The sequence below is a fragment of the Canis lupus genome, chromosome 10 (genome assembly GCF_048164855.1).
Source record: "Canis lupus baileyi chromosome 10, mCanLup2.hap1, whole genome shotgun sequence".
NCBI lineage: Eukaryota > Metazoa > Chordata > Mammalia > Carnivora > Canidae > Canis > Canis lupus.
The window spans coordinates 61,925,380-61,952,552 of record NC_132847.1 but is presented as its reverse complement, the minus strand read 5'-3'; the positions used below and the strand labels follow the sequence as shown (position 1 = coordinate 61,952,552).

The 27,173-nt window shown below is 35.4% G+C and overlaps 1 protein-coding gene across 3 annotated transcripts in view; it reads right to left on the bottom strand.

Moving 5' to 3' along the window:
- Positions 1 to 27,173, bottom strand: part of SMC2 (structural maintenance of chromosomes 2) — a 63,919-nt gene that overhangs the window by 36,152 nt on the left and 594 nt on the right. For all 3 annotated transcript variants that reach the window (XM_072842203.1, XM_072842201.1, XM_072842202.1), the window contains exons 2-15: positions 26,495 to 26,724; positions 25,761 to 25,910; positions 23,392 to 23,514; positions 21,947 to 21,985; positions 18,697 to 18,807; positions 18,479 to 18,523; positions 16,425 to 16,658; positions 16,077 to 16,226; positions 13,299 to 13,532; positions 11,727 to 11,886; positions 5,145 to 5,262; positions 4,232 to 4,370; positions 3,601 to 3,720; positions 1,828 to 2,032 (exon numbers count right to left, since the gene is read on the bottom strand). In XM_072842203.1, coding sequence (XP_072698304.1) covers positions 1,828 to 2,032; positions 3,601 to 3,720; positions 4,232 to 4,370; positions 5,145 to 5,262; positions 11,727 to 11,886; positions 13,299 to 13,532; positions 16,077 to 16,226; positions 16,425 to 16,658; positions 18,479 to 18,523; positions 18,697 to 18,807; positions 21,947 to 21,985; positions 23,392 to 23,514; positions 25,761 to 25,910; positions 26,495 to 26,662 — 1,996 coding nt within the window. In that variant the 5' untranslated portion in view covers positions 26,663 to 26,724. The remainder of the gene's footprint in view (positions 1 to 1,827; positions 2,033 to 3,600; positions 3,721 to 4,231; positions 4,371 to 5,144; positions 5,263 to 11,726; positions 11,887 to 13,298; positions 13,533 to 16,076; positions 16,227 to 16,424; positions 16,659 to 18,478; positions 18,524 to 18,696; positions 18,808 to 21,946; positions 21,986 to 23,391; positions 23,515 to 25,760; positions 25,911 to 26,494; positions 26,725 to 27,173) is intronic.

The following is a 27,173-nucleotide window of genomic DNA, read 5'->3' as shown; positions in this document are numbered from 1 at the left end:
CTCACCATCTTTATCCATTCATCTGTTGATGGACATCTGGGCTCTTTCCAGAGTTTGGCTATAGTGGACACTGTGGCTATAAACAGGGGTGCGAGCACCCTTCAGAGCACTGTTTGTAAATTTTGGGTAAATACCTAATAGTGAAATTGATGGGTGGTAGGATACCTCTATTTTTAACTTTTTGAGGACCTCCACAGTCTTCCAAAGTGGCCGCACCAGTCTGCATTCTCACCACAGTATAAGAGGTTCCCCTTTTACTACATCCTTGCCAACATCTCATTTCCCAAGTTGTTAAATTAAGCCATTCTGACTGGTGTGAAGTGGTATTTAATTGTGGATTTGTGTTTCCCTGATGCTGAGTGATGCTAATCATCTTTTCATGTGTCTGTTGGCCATTTGTAGGTCTTCTTTGGAGAAATGTCTGTTCATATCTTCTGCCCATTTGTTAACTGGATTTGTTTTTTTCAGTGTTGAGTGTGGTAAGTTTTTTTTTTTTTTTTTAAGATTTTATTTATTTATTCATGAGAGACACGGAGAGAGAGGCAGAGACATAGGCAAAGGGAGAACCAGGCTCCCTGTGGGGGGCCCAATGCAGGACTCAATCCTAGGCCCCCAGAGCCAAAGGCAGACATTCAACCACTGAGCCACCCAGGCTCTGGAGTTTGCTAAGTTCTTTATAGATTTTTGGATACTAGCCTTGTATCTGGTAAGGCATTTGCAAATATCTTCTCCCATGCCCTAGGTTGCCTTTTGGTTTTGTTGACGGTTTCCTTTGCTGTGCAAAAGCTTTTTATCTTGATGAAGTCCCAATAGTTCATTTTTGCTTTTGCTTCCCGTGCCTTTGGAGACCTGTCTTGAAAGAAGTTGCTGCAGCGAGGTCAGAGGTTGCTGCCTGTGTTTTCCTCTAGGATTTTGATGGATTCCTGTCTCACGTTTAGGTCTTTCATCCATTTTGAGTCTATTTTAGTGTATAGTATAAGAAAGTTCCAGTTCCTTTTTACTTTTAATTCATTTAGTACAGAGTATTTTTTTGGTATTAATCTTGTCTCCTAGACTTTCTTTTCATTGCTATTTGTCTCATATCTTGTGTATCTTTTTAGATATTTATTTTTACCTCTTTTTCATTAGATTTAAGCTCCAAAATAAAGCCCCCCAAAAAATCCCACAACCCTGAAAGTAAATAAAGTCAAATCCAGGGACGCCTGGGTGGCTCAGTGGTTGAGCATCTGCCTTCGGCTCGGGTCATGATCCCGGGGTCCTGGGATTGAGTCCCGCAGAGGGCTTCCTGCATGAAGCCTGCTTCTCCCTCTGCCTGTGTCTCTGCCTCTCTCTGTGTTTCTCAAGAATAAATAAATACAATTTTTTAAAAAGTTAAATCCATAAATCTTTACACTTCAATATAAGATTTTTAAGTCATTAGTAAACTGATATGCTTAATAAATATTTTCTGCTTCTCCTTTTTTAATCTTACGTATTTCCTAGAGCTAAATGAACTAATGGTATGGTTCCTGGCATATCCTAAGTTCTCAACATATAGAGGAAAGAATCTTTAGTAACTTTTCAACATTAGCTCTGAAGTCTAGCTCTTTGAGTTAAAATACTTAGCTCTAACACTATTTGAGTTACTAAATGACTTACTAAATTTTTCGAATTTCAATTTCATTCCCTCTAAAAAAAATGGGAAAAATAATAAAACTACTTTATAGAACAGTTATAAGGAATAAATGAGAAAAAAGGCAAATATGGATAGCACCTAGCACAGAGTGAATTAAATAAATATCAGCTATTTTTATTCTTTGCAAATAAACAAGAAAGCAAGCAACCTACCTCCACTCAATGTCCCATGAGGATCAAATACCTCACCTCCTAGAGTTACAGTTCTAGTCATTATTCTTTTGTCGAAAGCCACCTTTTTTGCATTATCCATATTATTACAAACAAACGTTGTTCCAAAGACAAATTCCATTGCTTTCTGAAGTTCTGGTTTGTATTCAACCAGGGAAAGAGCCACATGAACATTGTTAGGACCAACCTGTGGGAAAACAACAGATATATCACAGTACATACTACTACCTTCCTTACATTATTTTATAAAACAGAACTACTATACTACAAGTTTAATTAACTTACCTAGCACTACAATTCCTTTTGAAATTTCTAAAATACTATGGAAAATCAAGAGTTTTAGAAAAAATTTCAGGTTTAAACAATGAAACTTTTATGGCTAGGTAAAATATTTAACTAAAGTACCAAGCATTATGAGACTGTCTATTAACAGCAGAAGGCAGCACCAAATTTCTAAATCCAAAATGGATTACTTGAACACATCTTAGTTAAAATAAAGCAACTGCTAGATCAACACAATTACACAAAATGTTTTGTTTCAATTATTAGTCATTTGTTTGTTCTAAGAAAATACTTTTTCATTCAAGTTAAACACAGGAGGGCAGCCACCTATCAGTTACAGAAAAACACAACTAACAATTGCCAGGGCAAAAAAAATGTTAAATCTCTGTTTTATTTTGATCCAACTGCCTCTTCTCAACCTTTGTTGATGTGTACTTCTGCCCATCTTTTTAAAACAATTAAGCATCCTTTAAGGAACTTAGTAGCAACAAAAGAAATCAAAATGAAGGCAGTTCTGTGTAATAAATGTTCAGCATTGCCCTCTAACACCGCAGCTACCATTAAAAAGGTCTGGTTAAGGGACCTGCGTAAAAGTATTTTTGTTGTTAGCTGAGATCCCCATTTACTTCTTTGGACTTGTCCAAAAAAATGAAGTAACTTCCAAAACCTTCCAGACCCAATGGTGATTATTCAAAGTAAACAAAATACTAACCAAAACACTACCTTTCAATTACTCTGCACTAATTTTCCTTCTCCTAAGAGTATACATGTCAATACAACTGTATTTTAAAATAATTTTCAGTGAAGGCTGATAACATAAGGATTGGCTTCATGTTATTACCCAATATTACACAACTATAATTGCCTTTTAAATGTATTGCCTTGTGTTCCTCTGGAGTTTACTTTTTTGTTATTGTGTTTTTGGTTTTGTCTGTTTTTACTAATATCCATAACACTTTAGATCCACCTCAGCAGCTGACTGGATAGCCTGGTTCTCTGCTTTGCTTGTCCACAGGATGGAAAGCAACCTAGAGAAACTCACAGAGAAGCAGCCCTGTTATGTAAGGCTGATAGATACCCCCTGTAACAGTTGTTACTGTGGGCAGTTAAACTGCGCCTGGCATGAAAAAAACTGAAGAATTCTGGTATTTATAAGCTCTGTAATTCTAGCAACTCAGAGATTAGAAATGTAATACTATCATGTGATAGTCATGTAACCTGACTGAAGATTTAAAGACATTTTAACATTACAACTTTGAAAGATCAAAGGTAGTTTTAGTTTTCTACCACTGCTATTCCCCTTTCATCTAATTTCACAAAAGCCAACTCTTTTTTTGTAAGCTTAAATGTTTAAGGCATGGTAACAACAACATTTTATGGTTCTACATATGATTATGTCCCCCAAGTTAATCTCCTCTAACTAAAACAAAACAAAAAACGAAGATTTAGATAAAACACATAAAGAAGACTTACAAGATTCTGAGCAACCCTCAGAGTTTCTGGAGCAATACATCTGGCTGAAATTTTATTGAGTGGAATTATAGTGTATCGACGTTTCAGTTCCCCCTTTTCTAGTAACTTTTTTCCAGTAACCTAAAACATTGTGCATTTGAAATGAAAACATAAGATATTAATGACAGAAAACATTCAGAGGGAAAGAATGCAAGTTTAGGAATCCATAATTAAATGTTTAGTGCCTACTGAGGGAGGCACTTGACGGGATAAGCACTGGGTGTTATACTATATGTCAGCAAATCAAACTCCAATAAAAAAATATACATACATACATACATAAATAAATAAAATAAATGTTTAGTGCCTACTATGTGAACAATCAAAGGTCTAAAACTGGTAATATGCATTCTGGATTCCTGAGTAAGCATGACACTTCTTTGGGAATACAGTTAATCAAATATAATCAGTAATATAATAAAAAGCCATTAAATGAATAAATGTACCTGTAAAGATAAGCAACCTTACGAATATCTTAAAATATCGAGACATTACTCAATTCTAGCAGCTCATGATATTTTCAACTACAGAACTGTAAAATGTAAAAAATGTAAAAACTGTAAAAAATGCCAATTAATTAAAATTAATTTACCTCTGTGTCTACTACAACATTGTAGAGCCGTTCCCCAGCTACTAATTCTAAAGCTGTGGTTGTAGAAGTATCTTTCACACTAATCAGAGAAGCTACAAGTCCTTTCACACAATTTCTATTCCAGTTCTTCTCTGGATCTCTAAAATAGAACAGTTGACAAAAATTAATCTGAAATAATAAAACAGAAAAGGTTGTATTTTACTAGGTAAGATTTCTTCCTAACAACACATTAAAAGAGAAGCTTATATGCTTTTAAGAAAAACAAAAATTTTTAAATGTTCCAGCTGACTAGACAACTATTGTTTTCAGTCAAAAGATCTTTCAGTACATACTGTTTTCAATGAAACTAAAATAACTTTGATGTTATGATCTTTAAAAAAAAAAAAAAATTTCAGAGACAGAGAGGGGGGGAGAGAGAGAGAACATGTGAGAGTGAGAATCAGAGAGAGAGGGGAAGCAGATTCTGCTGGGCTTGGAGCCCCACATGGGGATCAATCTTGGAATCCTGAGATCATGACCTGAACTAAAACTAGGAGTTAGGTGCTCAATCAGCTGAGCCACCCAGGCGCTCCTGATGTTATAATCTTTGTAATACATATACTACTCTAAGTATTCCTTGAAAAATACCCATGTTTTGAAACAAATTGTAAAATGTTAACATAGATATCTAAAGAAAATTTTGATTGAGATTTAATTTTCTTCATTTTGGTCTTTAGAATTCCTACTGCCAACACTTGAAACATTTCAATAAACATTTAAGAATATAAGAATAAAAAATGCCAATTAAAGGAAAACAGCTTACAATGTTTTTCATACAGAAATCCTGATGTTAATAAAATTTTCAAACTGTCTTCCAGCTTAAAAATATATCTTGGCTATTACCACATTAAAATTTAAGGTTTAAATATCTTACCTGTAGGCAAATTGAATATTAGGAAATCTGGCTAAGAGAGCTTCATATGTTTCTTTCAATCTACTGATATCACGAGATAGCTGCCTGCGCTTTTCCAGAAGTCCTTCCTCCTTGTTTTCTGAACAGTAAATCACAAGTAAATTGGCATAAAGCTTTTAAAAATGCAAACATTCTATAGTTTTAAAGAAACTAACAGTAATCTCTATTTCCAAAGCATTCCTAGAAGCAAAATACAAATTTCTGGTATGAAATAAAAGGATGCTTAACATGAAAGGTCAAATAGACATTATTACCAACAAATAACAGAAATTTTCATTCTGAAAGCAATATAAGAGTTGAATAACTGAATGGGAACATACAAATGACTTTTTGAGTTTTCAAGTGGCACTTTGGTGACCGAAGCAGGAAATGGTCAGTAGTTGTTTTTAAAAAATTCAGAGCTGGGAAAATGGAGAATCTTAATCTCCCCATGTCCCATGGATTTAACTAGATAACAACCACATCAATGTAAATAACCCAGAAAACGTCCCAAAGATTGGCACAACACTCTCCACAGCTAAGTTTAGAGAAGAGACCACGTCAAAGAGGGTAGGAAGGGCATATGCAGAGAGGTTCGGAAGATACTATATACACCAGTCCTACTATGGCCCGAGCAGGAGGCTGGGATCAGGCATCTGGTCTGACTGTAGCCTCACCCACCAAGAAAAGTCTCTCAGGGGACAACATAGGGAAAGCAACAAGCAGTTCCATGCTAATCCATCTCCGGCAAACGCCTAGTCTGACTCAGCTCAAACCCAAAGCAGTCCCAGACTGGCCCACTAACAACACAGGGTACAAACCCTGTCCATGACAGGCAAAGAGACATTCCAGACAACTAGACTGAAGGCAAAAGCAGCTGAGCCATAACAGTAGGCTACACACATGACATAAAACCACTAAAGCATCAGGTTCTGATACCACTAAAGCATCAGGTTCTGGTGAACAGGAGACACTGCACTGCAGGGCACTATAGGTATTCAGCTTCATAAGGTCACTACTTTCAAGATCAGGAGATTTAGCTAATGTTCCTAACATATAAAAACAGACACAAAGTTAGTCAAAATAGGGGATACAGGGATATATCCCAAAGGAAAGAAGAAGACAAAATCATAGTAAGAGAACTAAATGAAACACAAATATGCCTGATAAACAATGTAAAGTAATGATCATAAAGATATTCACTGGACTTGGGAAAGACTGGACTTCAATGAGACCCTTAACAAAGAGACAGAAAACATTAAAAAACAAACAAACAAACAAACAATCAGAGATGAAGAACTCAATAACCAAAATTAAAAATATACAAGTTGGAACAAACAGCAGACTACAGGAGGCAGAAGGACAGATAAGCAACCTATAGGACAGAGTAACAGAAAGCAATCAAGCTGAACAGGTGATAGAAAAAAAATAAAAAATGAAAACAGACTTACAGAAGTCAGCAATACCATCACGCATAATAACTTTCAGGAACAGAAAATTTGAAGAAATAATAGCTGAAAACTTCCCGAATCTAGGGAAGGAAACAGAAATTGAGATCTGGAGACAGAGCCCCCAACAAAAATCAACCCAGGGAGTCCAGACCAAGACAAAGTAGTGATAAAGAGGAATTTAAAAAATAGCAAGAGAAAATAGTTACAAACAAGGAAACTCCATAGGCTATTAGTTGATTTTTCAGTGCAAATCTTGCAAGCTAGAAGGGCGTGGCATGATACTCTCAAGTGCTGAAAGGCCACCAAGGCCATCTGTCCACCAAGGCCATCATTCTTTTCAAATGCACATGGAACATTTTCCAGAACAGATCCCATATTAGGCCACAAAAGAAGTCTCAACAAATTCATGCCATGCATCTTTTCTGACCACAATGCTATAAACTAGAAATCAACCACAAGAAAAAGTCTGCAAAGAGCACAAACACATGGAGGACAAAAACATGCTACTAAAGAATGAATCAGTCAATCAAGGGGCGGGGGGGGGGGGGGGCGGGAATAAAATACATGGAGACAAATGAAAATGAAAACACAATGGTCCAAAATAGTTGGAATGCAGCAAGCTGTTCTAAGAGGAAAGTTTAAAGCAATAATGGCCTACCTTGAGAAGCAAGAAATACCTCAAATATCCTAACCTTTTACCTAAAGGAGCTAGAAAGACAGACAAAACCCAAAACCAGAAGAAGGAATAATAAAGTTAGAGCAGAAACAAATGAAATAGAACTAAAGAACAGAACAGATAAAAGAAACCAAAACTTTAAGCCAGACTCAATAAGAAAATGAGGACAAAACAAATGAAATCAGAAATGAGGAAAAATAACAACCAACACCACAGAAATACAAACTGTAAGAGAATATTATGAAGAAATATATACAAACAAACTGAATAACCTAGAATAAACTCCTAGAAACATATAACCTAACCAAACTGGAACAGGAAGAAATAAAAAATTTTAACAGACTGACTACCATCAGTGAAGCTGAATCAGTAATATAAAAACTCCCAAAAAGCAAAAGTCCAGGACCAGACGCCTTCATAGGCAAATTCTACCAAATATTAAAGAACAGTTAATACCTATTCTTCTCTCAATCTATTCCAAAAAATAGAAAATGAAAACTTTCTAATTCATTTTATGAGGCCAGCATTACCCTGATTAAAAAAACAAAGATACCACACAAAAAAGAGAACTAATAAGAGCCAGTATCTCTAATGAACATAGATGCAAAAATCTTCAACAAGGTATTAGCAAACCAAATCCTACAATACATTAAAAGAAATCATTCACCACAACCAAGTGTGAATTATTCCTGGTTAAACATTCATAAATCAGTCATTGTAATATGTCACATCAACGGGATCCCTGGGTGGCGCAGCGGTTTGGCGCCTGCCTTTGGCCCAGGGCGCGATCCCGGAGATCCGGGATCGAATCCCACGTCAGGCTCCCGGTGCATGGAGCCTGCTTCTCCCTCTGCCTGTGTCTCTGCCTCTCTCTCTCTCACTGTGTGCCTATCATGAATAAAAAAAAAAAAAAAAAAAAAAAAAAAAAATATGTCACATCAACAAGATAAGGGATAAAAACCGTAAGATCATTTCAATAGATAAAAAGCATTTGACAAAGTACAATATCCATTCATAATAAAAGCCTTCAACAAACTAGGTTTAGAGGATATATACCTCAACATAATAAAGACTCTATAGGAATAAACCACAGCTAACATCATAATGGGGAAAAAAAAATGGAGCTTTCCCCTAAGATCAGGAACAAGACAAGGATGCTCACTCTCACCAATTGTATTCAACAATGGTACTAAAGTCCTATCCACAGTGATCAGCCAAAATGGAAATAAAAGGCATCCAAATTAGTAAAGAAGTAAAACTTTCACTATTTCCAGATGGTATGATACTACGTATAAAAAGACCGAAAGATCCACCAAAAAAACTGCTAAAAACTGATAAGTGAATTCAGTAAAGTTGCAGGATACAGAATCAATGTACAAAAATCTACTGCCTTTCTATGCACCAATAATGAAACAGCAGAAAGATCTATATGCCAATAATTAGACAGCAGAAAGAGAAATTAGGAAAAGATTCCATTTACAATTGCACAAAAAATGATAGAACACCTAGAAATAAACTTAACAAGGAAGTAAAAGATCTATACTCTGAAAACTATAAAACACTGATGAATAAAATTGTAGACAACATAAACAAATGGGAGGATATTCCAGGTTCATGAATTAGAAGAACAAATAGTGTTAAACTCTCCATACTACTCAATCTACAGATTTAATGAAATCTCTACCAAAATAACTATCATTTTTCACAGAACTACAACAAACCATCCTAAAATTTGTATGGAACCACAAAAGACCCTGAATAGCCAAAGCAATCTTGAAAAAAAAAAAAAAAAAAAGAACTAAACTGGAGGTATTACAATCATAAATTTTAAGATATACTATAAAGATGCAGTATTCATAACAGGCACAAAAGTGGACACATAGATCAATGAAATATAAAAGAGAACCCCCAAATACACCCATTATTATACGGTCAATTAATCTTTGACAAAGCTGGAAAGAATATACAGTAGGAAAAAGCCCCTACAACAAGTGGTGCTAGGAAAACTGGACAGCTGTCTGCAAAAGAATGAAACTGGACACTTTCTTACACCATAAACAAAAATAAACTCAAAATGGGTTAAGGACCTAATAATGTGAGACTTTTTTAAAACCAAAAAATCCTAGAAGAAAGCACAGGCAATAATTTCTCTGATACTGGCCATAAAAACATTTTTCTAGATAGATCTTCTAAGGCAAGGGAAACAAAAGCAAAAATAAACTATTGGGACTATGTCAAAATAGAAAGCTTCAGTACAACAAATGAAACAGCCACCAAAATTAAGACAATCTATGGAATGGGAGAAGGTATTTGCAAATGACATATCCATTAAAGGTTAGTATCCAAAATATGTAAAGAACTTCTACAACTCAACACTAAAAAAATAAATAATCCAGTTAAAAACGGGCAGAAGACAAATAGACATTTCTGCAAGACATACAGATGGCCAACATACACATGAAAAGATGCTCAACATTACTCATCACCAGGCAAATGTAAATCAAAACCACAATGAGATATTAGTTCATACCTATTAGAATAGCTAACTAAAATAAAAAAAACCCAAGAGACAACAAGTGGTAGCAAGGATGTGGAAAAAAGGAACACTTGTGCACTGTTGATGGGGATGCAAAATAGTGTAAACAATTTGGTAAACAAGATGGAGGTTCCTCAAAAAAGTAAAAATAGGATTATCATATAATCCAATAATTCCAATACTGGATATTTACCCAAAGAGAATGAAAACACGAATTAAAAAAAAAAAATACACACTCCTATGTTTACTGCAGAATTATTTGCAATAGCCAAATTATGGAAGCAGTCCATGTGTCTATCAATAGATGAATGGATAAAGAACATATAGTATAGACAGACAATGGAATATTACTCAGCCACAAAAAAGAATGAAATCTCTCCATTTGCAACATTGGTGAATCTGGTGAGTATAATGCTAAGTGAAATAATTCAATCAGAAAAAGACAATTACCATATGATTTCACTCCTGTGGAATTTAACAAAAGAACAAATAAGGAAAAAGAGAGACAAACCAAAAAACCACTTTTTTAAAAGATTTTATCCACTTATTCATGAAAGATAGAGAGAGGCAGAGAGAGAAGCAGGCTTCCTGTGGGGAACCCAATCCAGGACTTGACCCCAACACTCTGGGACCACGCCCTGAGCCAAACCAAACACTGAGCCACTCAGGTATCCCCCAAAAACCACTCCTAACTATAGTTAAACTGATGGGGAGGTGATAAGGGGATGGGTGAAATGAAACAAGTGGTTTAACAGTACATTTATGATAAACACGGAGTAATGTATAGAATTGTTGAATCACTACACTGTACACATGAAACTAATATAACACTGTATGTTAAGTATACTGGGATTTAAAATAAAATAAAACAAAACAAAACAGCTGTTTTATACTTAGTTGACCCTTAAACAATGGGATGGTTGTTGCGGGGAGAGGTTGGGGCACTGACACATGAAGAATGTGTCCCAAGAAGTTCTAAATGAAGTTCTAAATCCATGTTTAACTTTTTTTTAAGTAGTCTCTGGCCCAAAACAGGTTTTGAACTCACAACCTTGAGATCAAGAGCTGTATGCTCTACCAACTGAAGCAGATATCCCTCAATCTGTGTTTAACTTTTGATCCTCAAACTTAAACTTAATGAACCAAACATCGACAAGAAGCTTTACTGATAAGATAAATGGTTAACACATATTTTCTATGTCATATGCGTTATATGTTGTATTATTACAGTTAAGTAAGCTACAGAAAATTGTAAGGAGGGACACCTGGGTGGCTCAGCATTTGAGTGTCTGCCTTTGGCTCAGGACGTGATCCCTGGGTCTGGAATCGAGTCCCACACATCGGGCTTCTTGCAGGGGGCCTGCTTCTCCCTCTGCCTATGTCTATGCCTCCCTCTGTCTCTCATGAATAAATAAAATATTTAAAAAAGAAAGAAAGAAAAATGTAAGGAAAATACATTTATAATACCCAGTTGTATTTATTTAAAAAAAAAAGTCTCAAGTAGACTCATGCAGTTCAAACTTAGGTTCAGGGATCAACTGTTCTATACTTATACTAACATCCATTAATAGAGTCAAAAAAAATTCCTACTTGCTATTTCATTTATTTATTTATTTATTTATTTATTTATTTATATTTTTATTTTTAAGATTTTACTTATTTATTCATGAGAGACAGAGAGACAGAGAGGGAGAGAGGCAGGCAGACAGACATACACAGGCAGAGGGAGAAGCAGACTCCATGCAGGGAGCCCAATGTGGGACTTGATCCGGGATCTCCGAGATCACATCCTGAGCCAAAGGCAGACACTCAACCACTGAGCCACCCAGACATCCCTAATTTAGTTTCTATCAACAATCACTGCCTCCTAATGATTTAATATCAGGTGTTTAAATGCAAACCTTCATAATTTAGCTTCTTCATTTCAGCTTCTAGTTTTTCTTTAAGTTTCTTCACAGCCTCTAAAGCTTCTTGATCTTTCCTGTAGCCACTATCCATCTTCTTAACTTCAGCCTGTTTAGTCTTTAATTCTTGTTGGGCATGTTTCAACTTCATCTGAGCCTGTTATTGAAAATTTAATAGACTATTTGAGGCAGATAGTGCTAGTGATTAAATGACCATAGATGCAGATTGGTTTAAGAAACATCAGACTTAAAATGTAACTATTAGGTGACTTGCATTAATATTTCAAGAGATGAATCATTTCCCAGTATTTTCTCCTCAGAAAACAACTCAGTCTAGACAAATAAATGCTTAACATAAGTCATTACTTATAATTTAAATCCGTTTTTAGATACTTACAAAAGATGACATTACTGAGTTCAAAAATTATATTGAAGAATAACTGCCATTAGCTGTTAAATTAAAAACACAACAGAAATCTAGTAATCAGAACACTAGTTCTCTTCCTTTCCACTTACGTATGCCCATTTGTTATTTGTGTATTTTTGAGTGTTGTTCAATTAACAATGGAGAAACTGTACTGAGCAATAAGAAAATTCAACTGGAACAGGAAACTAACAAGAGAAATTTCAATGCCAGAAGTTTGATATTCAAATGCTAGTTTATATAACTAAGGACTGTTCCTTAAAAGCATGAACTCATATTCTGAGATCGAACTGGATGTGTCATCCAAGACTGAATAATGGTGGACTTTTCCCAATATACAGTAAGTTACAGAAAATCTGAGAGGACTAGCAAGTTTTTTTGTTATTGATCTCTTACAAATTTCTTGTGACCATCATCTTTGAATGGAAAAGTTGCAAATGCATAACAGAAATGTTGAACAGGAGTAATACAACACAGACACAAACATCTGTATTTTTAAAGAGGAGTCTTCTTTTAAAAGATAATGTGTGAAAAAATATATTTTTTCTTTCTGCCCTCAAAACTCTTGCATGTATAGGACTTTAAAAGCTGTACAACTATCTAAACAAATTTGAAAGCCTGAATGACAAGCTTTGAAGATTATGAAATCAGTGTAGGGAAATGGAAGACTAGAAAGACTAAGAGGGAGGTAGAGATAACCTCAAGGATGAAAGGTAAGGACTAAATGTGGGGGCACAGAATTGGGCAGGATGTTTGTTGTCCTGTTAGAGCTTAAGACTGTGACTTTATGTTGCCACTAAAACAGCAAAAACAACAAACTAATTAACCTCAAATATTTCATACAATACTACAAATAGAATAAAGCATTTATTGTATTTACAATTTCAACTAATCTAGGAGGGTATTTAATGTTATAGCATCTCAAACTATTGTCATCAATATTTAGCAGTTAACATATTTGAATTTCATTGTGCTATAAAGCACCTCATTTCATTAGGTGCTATAAAGCAGCAAGATAACAAATTCCTTCACATCGATCTGATTATTTTCATCATTTTATAACAACTGTCAAGGCATAGCAGCTTCTTAAGAAAAAAAAAAAAAAAAAAAAGAGCAATCACACAATCATTAATGTCTATATTTACCTGTTTGGCTTCTGTCTGAGCTTTACTTATGTCATTTTTACAGGCCATCATTTGACCAGCAAGAGTTGCTTCTGCACCATCTTCATTACTAGACAATCCAGCGGAAACAGCATTGAAGTGCTGCTGTGCAGCAGCCAAAGCTTCAGCATCTTTATTACTTGCTTCTTGAAGGGCATTCAGCCCATCTGTTATCTTTTTAACCTCTTTTTCCTTTGCTGCTAAAGTTCTAGAATCCTTCAGGAAGAGTTTCAGATTGGAAAATATTATGTTTTAGGAAAGATTCCCATTTTTTCTTATATACCTATGCCCTTATGTCATCAAATTTCATAGCATTCTGAAGTGGGCATGGTTAAAAGGAAAATAATTTAACCATCCTAACTTTAAAACTTTATTTCCATTTTTCAATTCACCCTCTCTGTTTTCGGGATAAATGTACCCTTATACTACCAGAAATACTTTTATTCCACATGCTACAATCTAATTCAGAAATTAGTTAAATAATAGCACAAACCAGTCATTTGAAGAAACTAAAAAATAACTTTCTAGAGCTCTAAAAAAGTAATAACCATTCTACTCCAGGCTTCAAAGTGAAGATTGTAGGACTAAGAACATGTACATGAAAATTTATAAACTATCAAAAGCCATAAAATTTAAATATTAAATACTTGTGTGAACGGCATTACTAATACTTAATACCGTTTAAGTTATATACACTAAAACACCATATACGGTAAGATAACAGCCTGGGGCGGGGAATCCAGCTATATTATTTACATGAAAGTGACCAAAAATTTTGGCCTACATGTTTAGCTCATGATTCATTAAATATTAGATATTTAACATCTACTGGGCATTGTTCTAGACATTAAAGACACAGGTCTTCAGGGACCCTATATTCTAGAGGGGAAGACATAGTAAAAAATAAAGCAAGGGACAGAAAGTGATGGGAACTACTATTTTAAGAAGAATGACGGAAGGCCTTTTTGTGATGACATTTTGAGCAGAAACCTACATGAAATAAAAGGAGTGATCATGCTGATGCTAGGGGGACACAACTACGCAAGCTCTGCAGAATATGCTTGGATGTTTGAGGAACTGTGGTTGGAGCAAAGTGACCGAGTGGAAAGGTGCCAGAAGTCCTAACATGTACAGTCTTGTGGACCATGGTAAAGGTGGTAAAGGCTGAATTTAATTATATATGTGACATTGAAACATTAAAGAACTTTAAGCCCAAGAGCGATGTGATCCAATTTATATTTCAGTTTCTGTGAAGAACAGACTGTAGAGCAGCAGGAGTAAAAGCAGGGCAAGTGGTAAGGACTCCATTACAGCATCCCTCTTGGGAGGTGACGGCCTACAGGTTAGCAGTGATGGAGGTGATGAAAAGTGGCTGTATTAAGGATGTACTTTTAAAGTCAGGAGAATTTTCTGACAGAGTTTGAGAAAAAAGAGAGAATGCAAGAGGATTCTAATTTCTAGATCCAACAATTAGGTTAATAGTGGTGCCATTTTCTGACGTGGGAAAATTCAGTACTGAAAAAGGTTTGGGTAGTTAGGGAAAACTTAAAAATTTTTATTTTGGATACATTAAGTTTTAGACTCTTTCTATGTATAAGTGTCAATCAAATAGCTGGACAAATAAATATAGAATTCAGGGAAAGAGTCCAGTTTAGTTAAAGATCTGAACATCACCATGCAGATGGTATTTTAGGGCTACCAGGCTGGATGGAACTACCTAAGAAATGAGTGCATATAAAAGAAGTTTGAGCACAAGCCCTGGGGCATGCCAACATTTGTATTTAGATTTGTCTCTCTAGATCAGATTCAATATTCCTATATTCAACCACCTAATCAACATCTCTACTTAGTTTAACAGGCACCTTAAGCTTATTATGTTCACAGTGTACTCCTATTTTCCACTAAGCTAATGGTAATGCTATTTCCAATTATCAAAGACAAAAATCTTCAGTATCCATCAGATCTTTCTTCCACTTTCAGCAACCAATCTGTCTGGACTACCTTATTGGACCTACCCTTAAAAATACTCATAAGATCCTATAATTTCTCTCAATACACCCATTTATACCGCTATCCTAGAGCTATCATTGGCACCTACCACCTGAATTACCTGCTTCTTCCCCTTATCTTTATATTATTCTCTAAATACCATGAAAGTACTATTAAAATATGAAAGATCTTGTTCTTCTCTTCTTAGCCAGCTACAGTAGCTTCCCATGTCACTCAGAATAAAGATCAGAGTCTTTCACGTCTTATAAAATCATGTTGATTGCGTTCCTTTTACCTTTCTGTATTCCTACTTAGTGCTAACTGGCCACAATTAGTCTCCCTGCATTTTTATTTCTAATACCGTAGGTACCTGGGACAACTGCTACTGGTACATCTTACCCCAGAGCCAATTTATTTTCATGGTTCTCGGACTTCCTTCAGGTCTTATTAATGAAATATCACCCTCTCAATGAGATCTCCAGTGGTTACCCAATTTAAAAATCCCTAATTGTACCCACCTCCTTTATATTCCTAAAACTCTCCCCTGCATTTTCTCCAAATCACTTATCACTATATAACACGCTATATATTTCACCTATTTTATCATCATTTTCCTCATTGGAATGAAGACCCAAAAGGCACTGGTCCAATCTGTCATTTTGTCCACTGCTCTATCTGTAGCCCAAACAACTGCACTTGGTCCATAGCACACACAAGCAATAAATATTAATGAAATGGACTTCATATTTACTGAACTCCGTATTTACTTACCTCAATCATATTTTTTTCTAGCTCTGTGCGTTTGTTCTCTTCACTTGCCAGATTTTTCTTCTTGAGATCAAAGGCACTTTGAGATTTAGTATTAACTCGCTGAGCTTCTGCAAGAGCATCTTCTAAAGATCGGAGTTTACCTCCAATTTCCTATAATCAAATGCATCCAAATCAATCAAAGTACTTATAATTTACTCATGCCATCATTTTCTTATAGGACTTCAAGACTGACTTTTTATAAGCTTATCATAAAGATTAACAAATCAATATGGAAGACTACATCCAGCGAACCTTAGTTACTATACATAATTTTTTACAGTATATCATCTCTTCTTATGTATGTCTGACCTTATCTTTTCCTTTTTCCAACTCTTCTATTTCATGACTAAGTGCTTTTATTTTTTTGTCATTCTCAGACAATTTTTCTTGAAGCTTTACAACTTTATCTTGCATTTCTTTTAACTCCTCAGCTGAGCGTTCTTTTGTATCTTCAGCCAGCAAAAACTGATAAGCAATATATAAGCGACTCAAATGTTCTATTTCCCTCATTATTTTTTGGTACTCCAAGTAAGAAGATCTTTCCTGGAAAAGAAATCACCAATAAAGTATAACTCAACCTTCATATTTTTCAACAAATTTAGAAAGACTCAAACTATAGCAACATGTATAAAACTTCCCATAACAGTTTTCATCTTCAGTTAGTGATCATGGATTATAGAAACTTAAACATTAGTGGCTTTTCAAATAGCATTATACCATCACCAGTGAATCCTATGTGGCTATTTCTTCTAATATATAATCAGGCAGTTGGGATTAACAAAGAAATGTAGATAAAAGGTTCATAAACTGAGGGTAATAGTTTATCAGTATGACCTATACAACCACCAATAATACACTATTACATGTATTTTGTAGTAGTATTATCAAGATACCTACCCAACAATCAATTATGTAACTTATTTATAAACATATGCTTACACATTACTAACTTGATTCCATTAAGGACCTGCTAGCGTAGACAGAGTAATAATGAAAATCTCTGTAACTTACAGATGAAGAAATGAACTTGGTGTGGTTAAATGACCTAATGTCAGATTCAGAATGAATTTTGCAAAATCGGGTGTAAAACCTAGGTTTATTTATTTATTTTTAAGATTTTATGTATTTATTCATGAAAGACCCAGAGAGAGAGGCAGAGAAGACACAGGCAGAAGGAGAAGCATGCTCCATGCAGGGAGCCTGACGTGGGACTCGATCCCAGGTCTCTAGGATCACGCCCTGCACCAAAGGTAGTGCTAAACCGCTGAGCCACCCAGGCTGCCCAAAACCCAGGTTTAAACTCATGATCTAGGCGCACCTATGTGGCTCAGTTGTCTGAGGGTCTGCCTTCAGCTCAGGTCATGATCCCAGGGTCCGGGGCATCCCTGTTTGGTGGGGAGTCTGCTTCCTCCTCTATCCCTCTCCCCCTGCTTGTGCTCTTGTGTGCACTCTTTCTCAAATAAAATCTTTTTTAAAAAATAAATTCACTCTGATTTAGTGTTTTCTACTAAAACATGCCTATAAACAGGATACCTTCAAGATCACTATTCAGTCCTTCCAATAACATCCATAATACTATATGGATTCAGAAGACAACTTTGAGAAGTATTGAATTTTAATGAACATTTAATGAATTCCTAAATGCACAACTTTATTTATTTTTAAAGACTTTATTTATTCATGAGAGACATAGAGAGAGGCAGAGACACAGGCAGAGGGAGAAGCAGGCTCCATGCAGGAAGCCCGATGCAGGACTCGATCCTGGGACTCTGGGATCACAACCTGAACCAAAGGCAGACACTCAATTGCTGAGCCACCCAGGCGTCCCAATGGACAACTTTAAAATCAATACGCCCTCAATGCATTTTTTCACTGAAACGCTGATGGCGTCAGAAACTTTAAAAATTATAGAAAAATCCTGGACATGTTTCAGTTCCCTTCACTTACCAACTCTCTTGATAGCAATAATTACAGCGATAGCCTCTATTATCCTAGAAACTATCCACTCTACCAGCAGGAGTATTATGAATGTCATAACCTCAAGAAATGTCCCACTCAATTCTAATTATTCAGAAAGTCTAGACTTCTCTTCAACAAAGTGTTACATCATTATGAATCATTACAAAATGATTGGCATATCATTTTCTGGGATCACCAGTGATCTCTGAAATCATTATGATTAATAGATATGCAGAACATGTCTTCTACAAGCAGAAGGCTGATGATCAAATATCAACTCTAACTCCTTATTTCATCCTACAGAAAAATTCCTGTGGCACACATTTCATCTTTATTTGTATGATCTTAAATACCGTCACCAATTTTGAGACATTCTAGCTGGCAAACCTCTATACAGTATATACCTCTTTTAATTTTTGAATGGTTGGAGTAATCTCTTCTTCAAGTATCTGGAAAATAAAGGAAAATCAAATTTTTCAGTATGTAAAGTACCATTAAAAAAATTTGAAAGGAAAATACTATGAAGTCTAAGGAAAAATTGGGAGAGGGAATTTCCTCTTTGCAGTACAGAAACTCTAAAATTACTTTCATATTTAAAAATATTTTATGTAAATTTAATTACCGTCTTAATTTCTTTCAGCTTAGCCTCTTTTTTTTCTATAGTTTTCTGGGCAGCTATTTTTTTGTATTCATACATCCTGGTTCCAGCTGCTTCTTCTATCATGGACAAAATCTAGAAAGACAATTACGTTAATGTTTTAAGAATCCAAGATAAAGAACTTCATTTGAGTTTACATTAAGTATATCATTTAAGGTCTTAACTTCACTAAATATCTTACCAAATAATGCCCCAAATGGATCAAAGAAGTACATACAAATGCATGTATTCCCCATAGCCTTAACATTCAAGAAACTTTTCTGGCCTTTACGCCAACCTAAAAATCAAACTTCATGCTACACTGAGGATGTAGAGTAAAAACTCTTTTAAAATTGAAGCCAGGAATGTCTGGCTGGCTCAGTTGGCTGAGCATGTGACTGCTGATCTTGGGGTTGTGGGTTTGAGCCCCACATTGGGTACAGAGATTATCTAAAGATAAAAATTTAAAAATAAAATTGAAGCCAGTAACTCCTCTCTCTTTTCCTTCAAATATAAGTCTAAAAATCTAAAAAAAGTAAAGGCTAACAACATTCAGTTGTCGCTTTAGAGTAATCCTTTCTGACAACAGGATGAAGTGTGACATAACATATGCATCCCAACCATGGCACTTGCTCTAAGAACTTGGGCAAGTAACTTAATTTGTTATGCCAGTTTCTTCATCCATAGGATACTTAGTATGTCACAATACTGTTGAGAATTACACAAAGTAATTTATGTGAAAACCACTCTGAAAAAGGTAAATACTCATCAATTACAATTTTATAAGTAGAACAATTTTGCCAGCACTTCTTTTTCAGAGGCTTCAATTCATCATCAAGTCTTATCTCTAGAGGATTATTTCTCTCAAAACTTTTGATTTCTATGTATTTGTTAGGTTTCAAATTAGAAGTTTCCCCTTAAAATGTTATCTAAAGAAGATATGCATAACCTACAGGTTCAGAACAGACTGGTGTTATCAATTATCAGTTTTCTCTTAGTTCTTCCCAACAGAAAAGAGTAACTTTTGTTCTTGTACAAAACACGTATTCCTTCATACCAACTCTTTCAAGGGGGTTTCAAGAAAAAAATTAAAATTAAGTATTAATACCCTAAGCAATCCACTGTATGTAATGAATTAATTTCACTCAACTCTTTTTCTGTAGGGTTTAAGTCTAACATGGAACAATGGTTGAGAAGGGCTGCTTGATACAGTCATTGGGCACATAAAATTCTTAGAACACTGGTTAATAAACTCCTTGATATTTGTCATTGTGGGGATTTTTTAGATTTGACACCAAAAGCCAAGGCAACAAAAGCAAAAACTATATCAAACTGAAAACCTTCTGCAAAGCAAATTAAATTATAAACAAAATGAAAAGGTAACCTATGAGCAGGAGAAAATAGTTGTAAATCACAAATCTGCTACGGGTCTAACATAGAAATACATGAAGAATTTGTATATACAACTCAAAAGAAGAAAAACCAAACAATTCAATTTAAAAACGGAGAGAGGATGTGAACACACAGTTTTTCACAGAAGACATACACAGATGGCCAATGTGTATGTGAAAGGTACTCAGCATCACTAATCATCTAGGAAATGCAAATTAAAACCATGAGCTATTCCCTCTGTTGGAATGGCTATTATCACAAAGACAAGAAATATCAAGTGTTGGTGATGCTATGGGGAAAGGGAAACCTTTACATATTGTTGGCAGGTAGGAATGTAAGTTGGGTGCAGTCATTATAGGAAACTATGAAGGTTCCTCAGAAAACTAAAAATATAACTACCATGTAATCCAGCAATTCCATTCTGGCTATTTATCCAAAGAAAACAAAGGTACTAACTTGAAAAGGTATCAGCACCCTCATTTACAATACCAAGACATGGAAACAACCTAAGTGTCCACTGACAGATAAATGAATAAAAAGATGTGACATATATACATATATACACAATGGCATATAATAAAGCTATTTAAAAAAGAATGCAATTTTGCTATTTGTGACAATGTGGATAGAATTTGAGGGCATTATGCTAAGTGAAATAAGTCAGAGAAAGACAAATACCATATAACCTATATGCGGAATCTGGGATCCCTGGGTGGCGCAGCGGTTTGGCGCCTGCCTTTGGCCCAGGGCGCGATCCTGGAGACCCGGGATCGAGTCCCACATCGGGCTCCCGGTGCATGGAGCCTGCTTCTCCCTCTGCCTATGTCTCTGCGCCTCTCTCTCTCTCTCTGTGACTATCATGAATAAATAAAAATTAAAAAAAAAAAAAAAAAAAACCTATATGCGGAATCTAAAAAGAAAAAAAGAAAAAAAAAAACCCTGAGCTTATAGAGAACATATTCATGGTTACCAAAGATGGGAGTTAGTGGGTGGGCAAAATAGGTCCAGGTGAAAAGGTACAACCTCTCAGTTATAAAAGTCCTGGGGATATACATGGTAGTCACCATGTTACAGCATGAGGACCATAATTAATAATACTGTATTATATATTTGAAAGTTACTAGGAGAGTAAATCTTAAAAGTTATCCTAAGAAAAAGAAAATTGTAACTGGTTATGGATGTTAACTAGATTTGTAAGGATCATTTTGCAACATCTACATATGTTTAATCACTACATCGCATACCAACTAATATGCCACTTCTACCTCTATTAAAAAAAAAAAAAAAAAAAAAATCTGCGCCCCAATGTCCCAGGCATTTTCTTATACATCCTCATTTAATCCTCAGAAAAGACATGAGGTATGGACTACTAACTCTAATTTATGGATAAAGAAACAAAGGATCAGAAGGGTTATGTTATACAACTTTAAAAAGGTGAAGTGGTAGGGCACCTGGGTGGCTCAGTAGTTGAGCATCTGCCTTTGGCTCAGGTCGTGACCCAGGACTCCTAGGATCAAGTCCTGCATCAGGCTCCCAAGGAGCCTGCTTCTCCCTCTACCTATGTCTCTGCTTCTCTGTCTGTCTCTCAAGAATAAATATAATCTTAAAAAAAAAAACAAACAAATAAAAAAATGGGTAGGGAGGTATAGCGCCAAATAGTTTTATTTTTTTTATTTTTTTATTTTTTTGCCAAATAGTTTTAAAAAAAAAATTCTTTACTAGCCACTTTTAAATCAATAATGTTTCTAAGAATTTTAATGGAAGAAATTTTTAAAAATTGATTTAAAAGATTAAAACACTATTCACAATTATAATTTTTACTGTCCACAAATAGCATCCTTACCTCTGGAGGTTTCATATTCAATACTTTGGTAATTCGGCCCTGAAAAATAAAATGGCAGTTACTATAATGATAAATTAATCACCTACCTAAAGGCATACATGTTTATCTTCACTGAAGCTGTTCCATCCTAATATACCAATCTTTAAGGAGTTCTTTCTTTAATCTACATGAAAAGATGTTTCTTTTATTATATTTGAGACCAAAGGTACCTTATAATTCCATAATTTTGCCAATTACCTTTTCACTTACCAGTGATATGGTTATTAAAAAATATGAAATTAACTCAGACCGTATTTCTGAGGCAACATTAATGATATAAAAGTGTCCAATAAGTATATAAATATATAAATTTTAGCATAATTGTTTAACACGTCTTTTTTTAAAGGCTACACTCCAAGATAATTTCTAGAAATAGACTGCACATTTGTGAGCCTCAAAAAGAATCGTAAAATCTTTTATTTCAATGCCAGAATATCGCTACCAAAAAAAAAAAAAAAAAAAAACAAGACAAAACCCCACTACCTAAGTCTCAGAGCATCATATTACTTAGGATTTAGATTATTTTTTTTTAAGATTTTATTTATTCATGATAGAAACAGAGAGAGAGAGGCAGAAACACAGACAGAGGGAGGAGAAGCAGGCTCCATTCAGGGAGCCTAAAGTGGGACTCCATCCCAGGAATCTGGGATCACCCGGAATCAAAGGCAGACGCTCAACCACTGAGCCACGCAGGCATCCCAAGGATTTAGATTCATTTAAAATAAATTTTAAGCTTTAAGGCTGTGATGTAGTAAAAATAAAGTTATTTTGGTCACATCAGGATCATGCCATTGACCTTGCGGATAAGTCGAGTGAGATAATATAAGGGCAAGAAAATATTAGCACTTATTTTTCATTTGAGTAAGTCTCTCAGGAAGGAAATTACTTAAAATTTAATATATATTTGAAATAATAAAATGCTTCAACCCAATACTCTGAAAGAATACATTATGACAATATACTTTAAATAATTCTTATAGGGGATCCCTGGGTGGCTCAGCGGTTTAGCACCTGCCTTCAGCCCAGGGCATGATCTTGGAGTCCCAGGATCGAGTCCCGCATCACGCTCCCTGCATGGAGCCTGCTTCTCCCTCTGTGTCTCTGCTTCTCTCTGTGTCTCTCATTAATAAATAAATAAAATCTTTAAAAATAAATACATTCTTATAGTGACCATGTATTATTCTTGTAATAACAAAATAAGTCAAAGAAAATTACTTCTAGACATTCTTTAAACTTCAAATGTGTATGTTAGAATATATCAATACACATAACTAACACATACTTCTTAACAGGTACCCAAATACCAGTGCAACAGAAAATAAAAAATGGAAAAGCCAAAATGAAACACTTGTCCTATTAAAATAAACGATGTCAAAACTATTATATAAAGACCATAAACAAAATACCTGCATGATGAGAAAGTGAGGGTTGTTTACATTAAGGCCAACAGAACAGAAGAGATCTTGTACTCTGGAATTGTTTGCATTTACTCCATTGATTAAATATTTATTTCTACCACCAATAACCACCTAAAAGGGAAGTATTTTTAAAAATATAAATGAACACACGTATCTTGAACTAAAATGACAAATTCCCAAATATGTTTCACTTGTTTCTTCTGTCCAACAAATGGTAAATAAAACCAATCCTAAGTAAATAATGGAGGAAGTAGGAGGTGGTCAAAAGACTATAGATTGAATCAAGATAACCGACTTCTAATCCAAGGACTTTTGGATTATATAACCAAGCACAATCCTCCTAACCTCCCCTGCATTGGACTAGATCTCTAAGGTCACTTCTGACTTTGTTTTCAAGTACATGTGAAACGATATTCTTTTTTTTTTCTTTTAATAAATTTATTTTTTATTGGTGTTCAATTTGTCAACATACAGAATAACACCCAGTGCTCATCCCATCAAGTGCCCACCTCAGTGCCCGCCACCCAGTCACCCCCACCCCCCGCTCACCTCCCCTTCCACCACCCCTAGTTCTTTTCTCAGAGTTAGGAGTCTTTCATATTCTACACATGATCATTCTCTGTAATTTTTCCACCCTCAGAGGTTAACCCTTCTTTCCTCCACTTTTTAATTTCCAAAGAACAGAACGTAGATACTAAAAACTAAAGACAAGCAGTTCTTTTTTAAGAGGAAAGGGAGAGACTCTTAAGCAGGCCTCATGCCCATCAGGGAGACCGACAAGGGGGCTCAATCTCCCAACTTTGAGATCACGACCCCTAATCAATAGTCAGATGCTTAACCGACTGGGCCACCCAAATGCCCCAAAGATAAGCAGTTTGATAACAATCCTTGAGAGATTCTAAAAGGAGTTAATAAAGACATGACTTTTGAATTCTTGAAAGAAAAAGAGTAACCATAGAGCTTCAAAGAACAACTTCTACCAGACACCAGCTTGTTCACACTGTACTATAGCCCTTATACTGTCACTTAATGGACATAATCATGTCATCCTCAGTATTTTGAGGTCCTTAAAAAGATGTTGCTCATTTTTCTCTCTGTATTTCCCAGTGCCTTTAAGAATGCCCAGCACACAGCAAACTACTGGATGAGTGTTAATTCATTTCTTTTCTTGACAGGAGTATTAAGCTAATAGATCATATATTAATATATTTAAACAAGAAATCTAGTATACATAAATATTTTTTAAAAATCCCTATAACAAAATTTTGGTGAAAATAAAGGCATATGGACTGCATGAGGACAGGAATTTTAGGTAGATTAGTAGAAGACTTATGAAAATTCCTAAAAGGTATCTGATGGATGCTTAATGACACAGAACAGGATTTTATCCCAACCTAGTCAATGCCTTATTTTTTCTTAAGGTTTTTATTAAAAAAGAAAGCAGAATCTACAAGCTACATAATGCTAACATAGAGAGTAAACAGGACTTAACAGAATTTTTAAAAATAAAACTGACAAAGGAACATTGTATGACTATAACAAGATAAAGGGACAAAGGTCTGGTCCTGCACTGGTTTCAAAAACCTTCTTACAAATAGAAATGGCAGTAACACAGCTAATACACATTTTAAAAATTACGGTGATTTTTAAGTAAGTTGGATATGAATTCATAATGTATTTTGAACTCTCCAATGTCATATAGGGGAAAAGAGAATCGCACTTAAAATGAAGTGACAATTCTGCTTAATCCTGTCCTAAGGAGACTAATCCTCGTAAATGCAATTTAAGGCGCCATGCATGAAATAAAGGCAAAAAAAACCTAGCGCAAATTTGTATTCAGTGGAATCAGACAAGTGAAGGAAATAGAAACAATTTTATCAGTTGAAAGACCTAGAAAGATTTAGCTTAAATATTTAACACCTCAATATTAAACCGAAATATTAAAATATGGATTATGATCTCAAAGAACCAGATTTAATATGTAAAACTTGATGATAATACTTTGGCTCACTTTATAGAAATAACTTTTTAATTAGACCTGCCCAATAACAGAGTAGATTACCTCAGAAGGTAACAAGATCCCAAGTATAGGTATCCCAGCAGAGAAGACTCAAATACCGTTCAAGATTTAAGCACAGCTGAGTGCCTGTACCGACTGATAGGTTTCCAGATCCCTTTCAATCCTCTTGGTAAATGGTGGAATTTGCATGATCAAATTTTTAAAATAAGGAAGACATTCTTAAGAGGTCGAGTCTATTTGATCAATTTGCTCATCAACTTTGCCAGTAAAGTCATATTGCCAAAAAAACAGGTCAGATAGAAGTTCTTAAGTATCCAAATATTTTGTAGCCACTCACCTGCCTTGTTACTGTTATTTCATCATGAACCTCAAATCCTAAAGGACTTTGCTTTTTGTCAGAATTATCAAATGTGATTGACACTGAGGCTTTGGTGATACCAGCCTGCCCGTTTTTGTAAACTAAATCTTGTAAGTTAGAAGCCCGAACCTAAAACAAAAGAAAAGTTTATCATCTACAAAACCCCATACTGCACAAAAAGGCATTAAAAATGGGTTACTTGCTGTTGGAAAAGCACCCATGTAGTATCTGTTAAGTAGCTGAGGACAGTTGCATTCAGAAGCGAGGAAAGGAAAATGGGAAACCACCTAAAATGAGGGCCTTTCTCCACAGGACTCTTCCAACCCTCCATTGAATTGTTTTCTACTAATTTCTTAACTGAAGTTCATTTGAAAGATTTAGGAAGACAGCATCTAAGAATTTCACCGTTCAGATGCAGAGTGATGGGTAGGAATCCAGACTCTGGAAGAAGGCTGCCTTAAACAATGCCTGAGTTTGAGTGTTGCTCCAAACATCTTAAGGAAATGAACCTTAAGCAACCCAAAAGTTCTGTTTTCTCACCAGAAAGTGGAGTAATAACATCTACCTCTAAAGGACTGCGGTGAGGTATAATGATTTACATAAAACTTGCTCAAAACGCAAACGAAGAGATACTAGCAATATAGTCTCTACGTTCAATGTGGGTTCCCTCGAGACTCCCCAAACTTAAGATTCACGTACATCAGAAAGTTTACCTGAGATAGGTTGGAGATGCCCAACAAAAAGCAGATGGAGTCCAATATGTTGGATTTCCCACTACCATTTAAACCAGTGATGGCATTAAAGAGGGGATCAAAACCATTGACTTCAGTCCTCTGAGCGTAGGACTTAAATCCTTCAAGAATGATGGACTTGACATGCATGGTCACCAGGGACTAGGACTGGCAAAACTTCTGCTGGGAATCAAACAGGCCGCAAAGCAGCTCTATACAAAACAGAGAACATTAAGTGGAACAGAAATCTGTAATCATAATGTACGTGAAAGACTAAAAAAACATTAGAATGACAGCTTCCAGAGAAAGAAAACCGGCACTTGCCGAGCTACTTTCCTCTGATGTAAAAGACACGTTTTCCAATCTAACCAGTTGGAAGTGAATTAAACCATTAGTTCAACCTGGAAGTCACCGACTTCCTTCCCCAGGCTTACCTCCCCATCTTTATCATTCTCTAACAGAAACGGATCATTCCACATCCCACTCCCTCTGCCCGTAGTGCCCTGTTTCCAGATACTGACGCGACTCACTCTCACGTCTTTCTTCAAATGTCACTTTACTAGGCTCTTTTTTGACTTTCCCATTTAAAAACGGACCTGTCCCCATCCCCTCACTCTTTTCCCTTCGTCGTACTTCAAGATGACACTCAACAGTATCTATT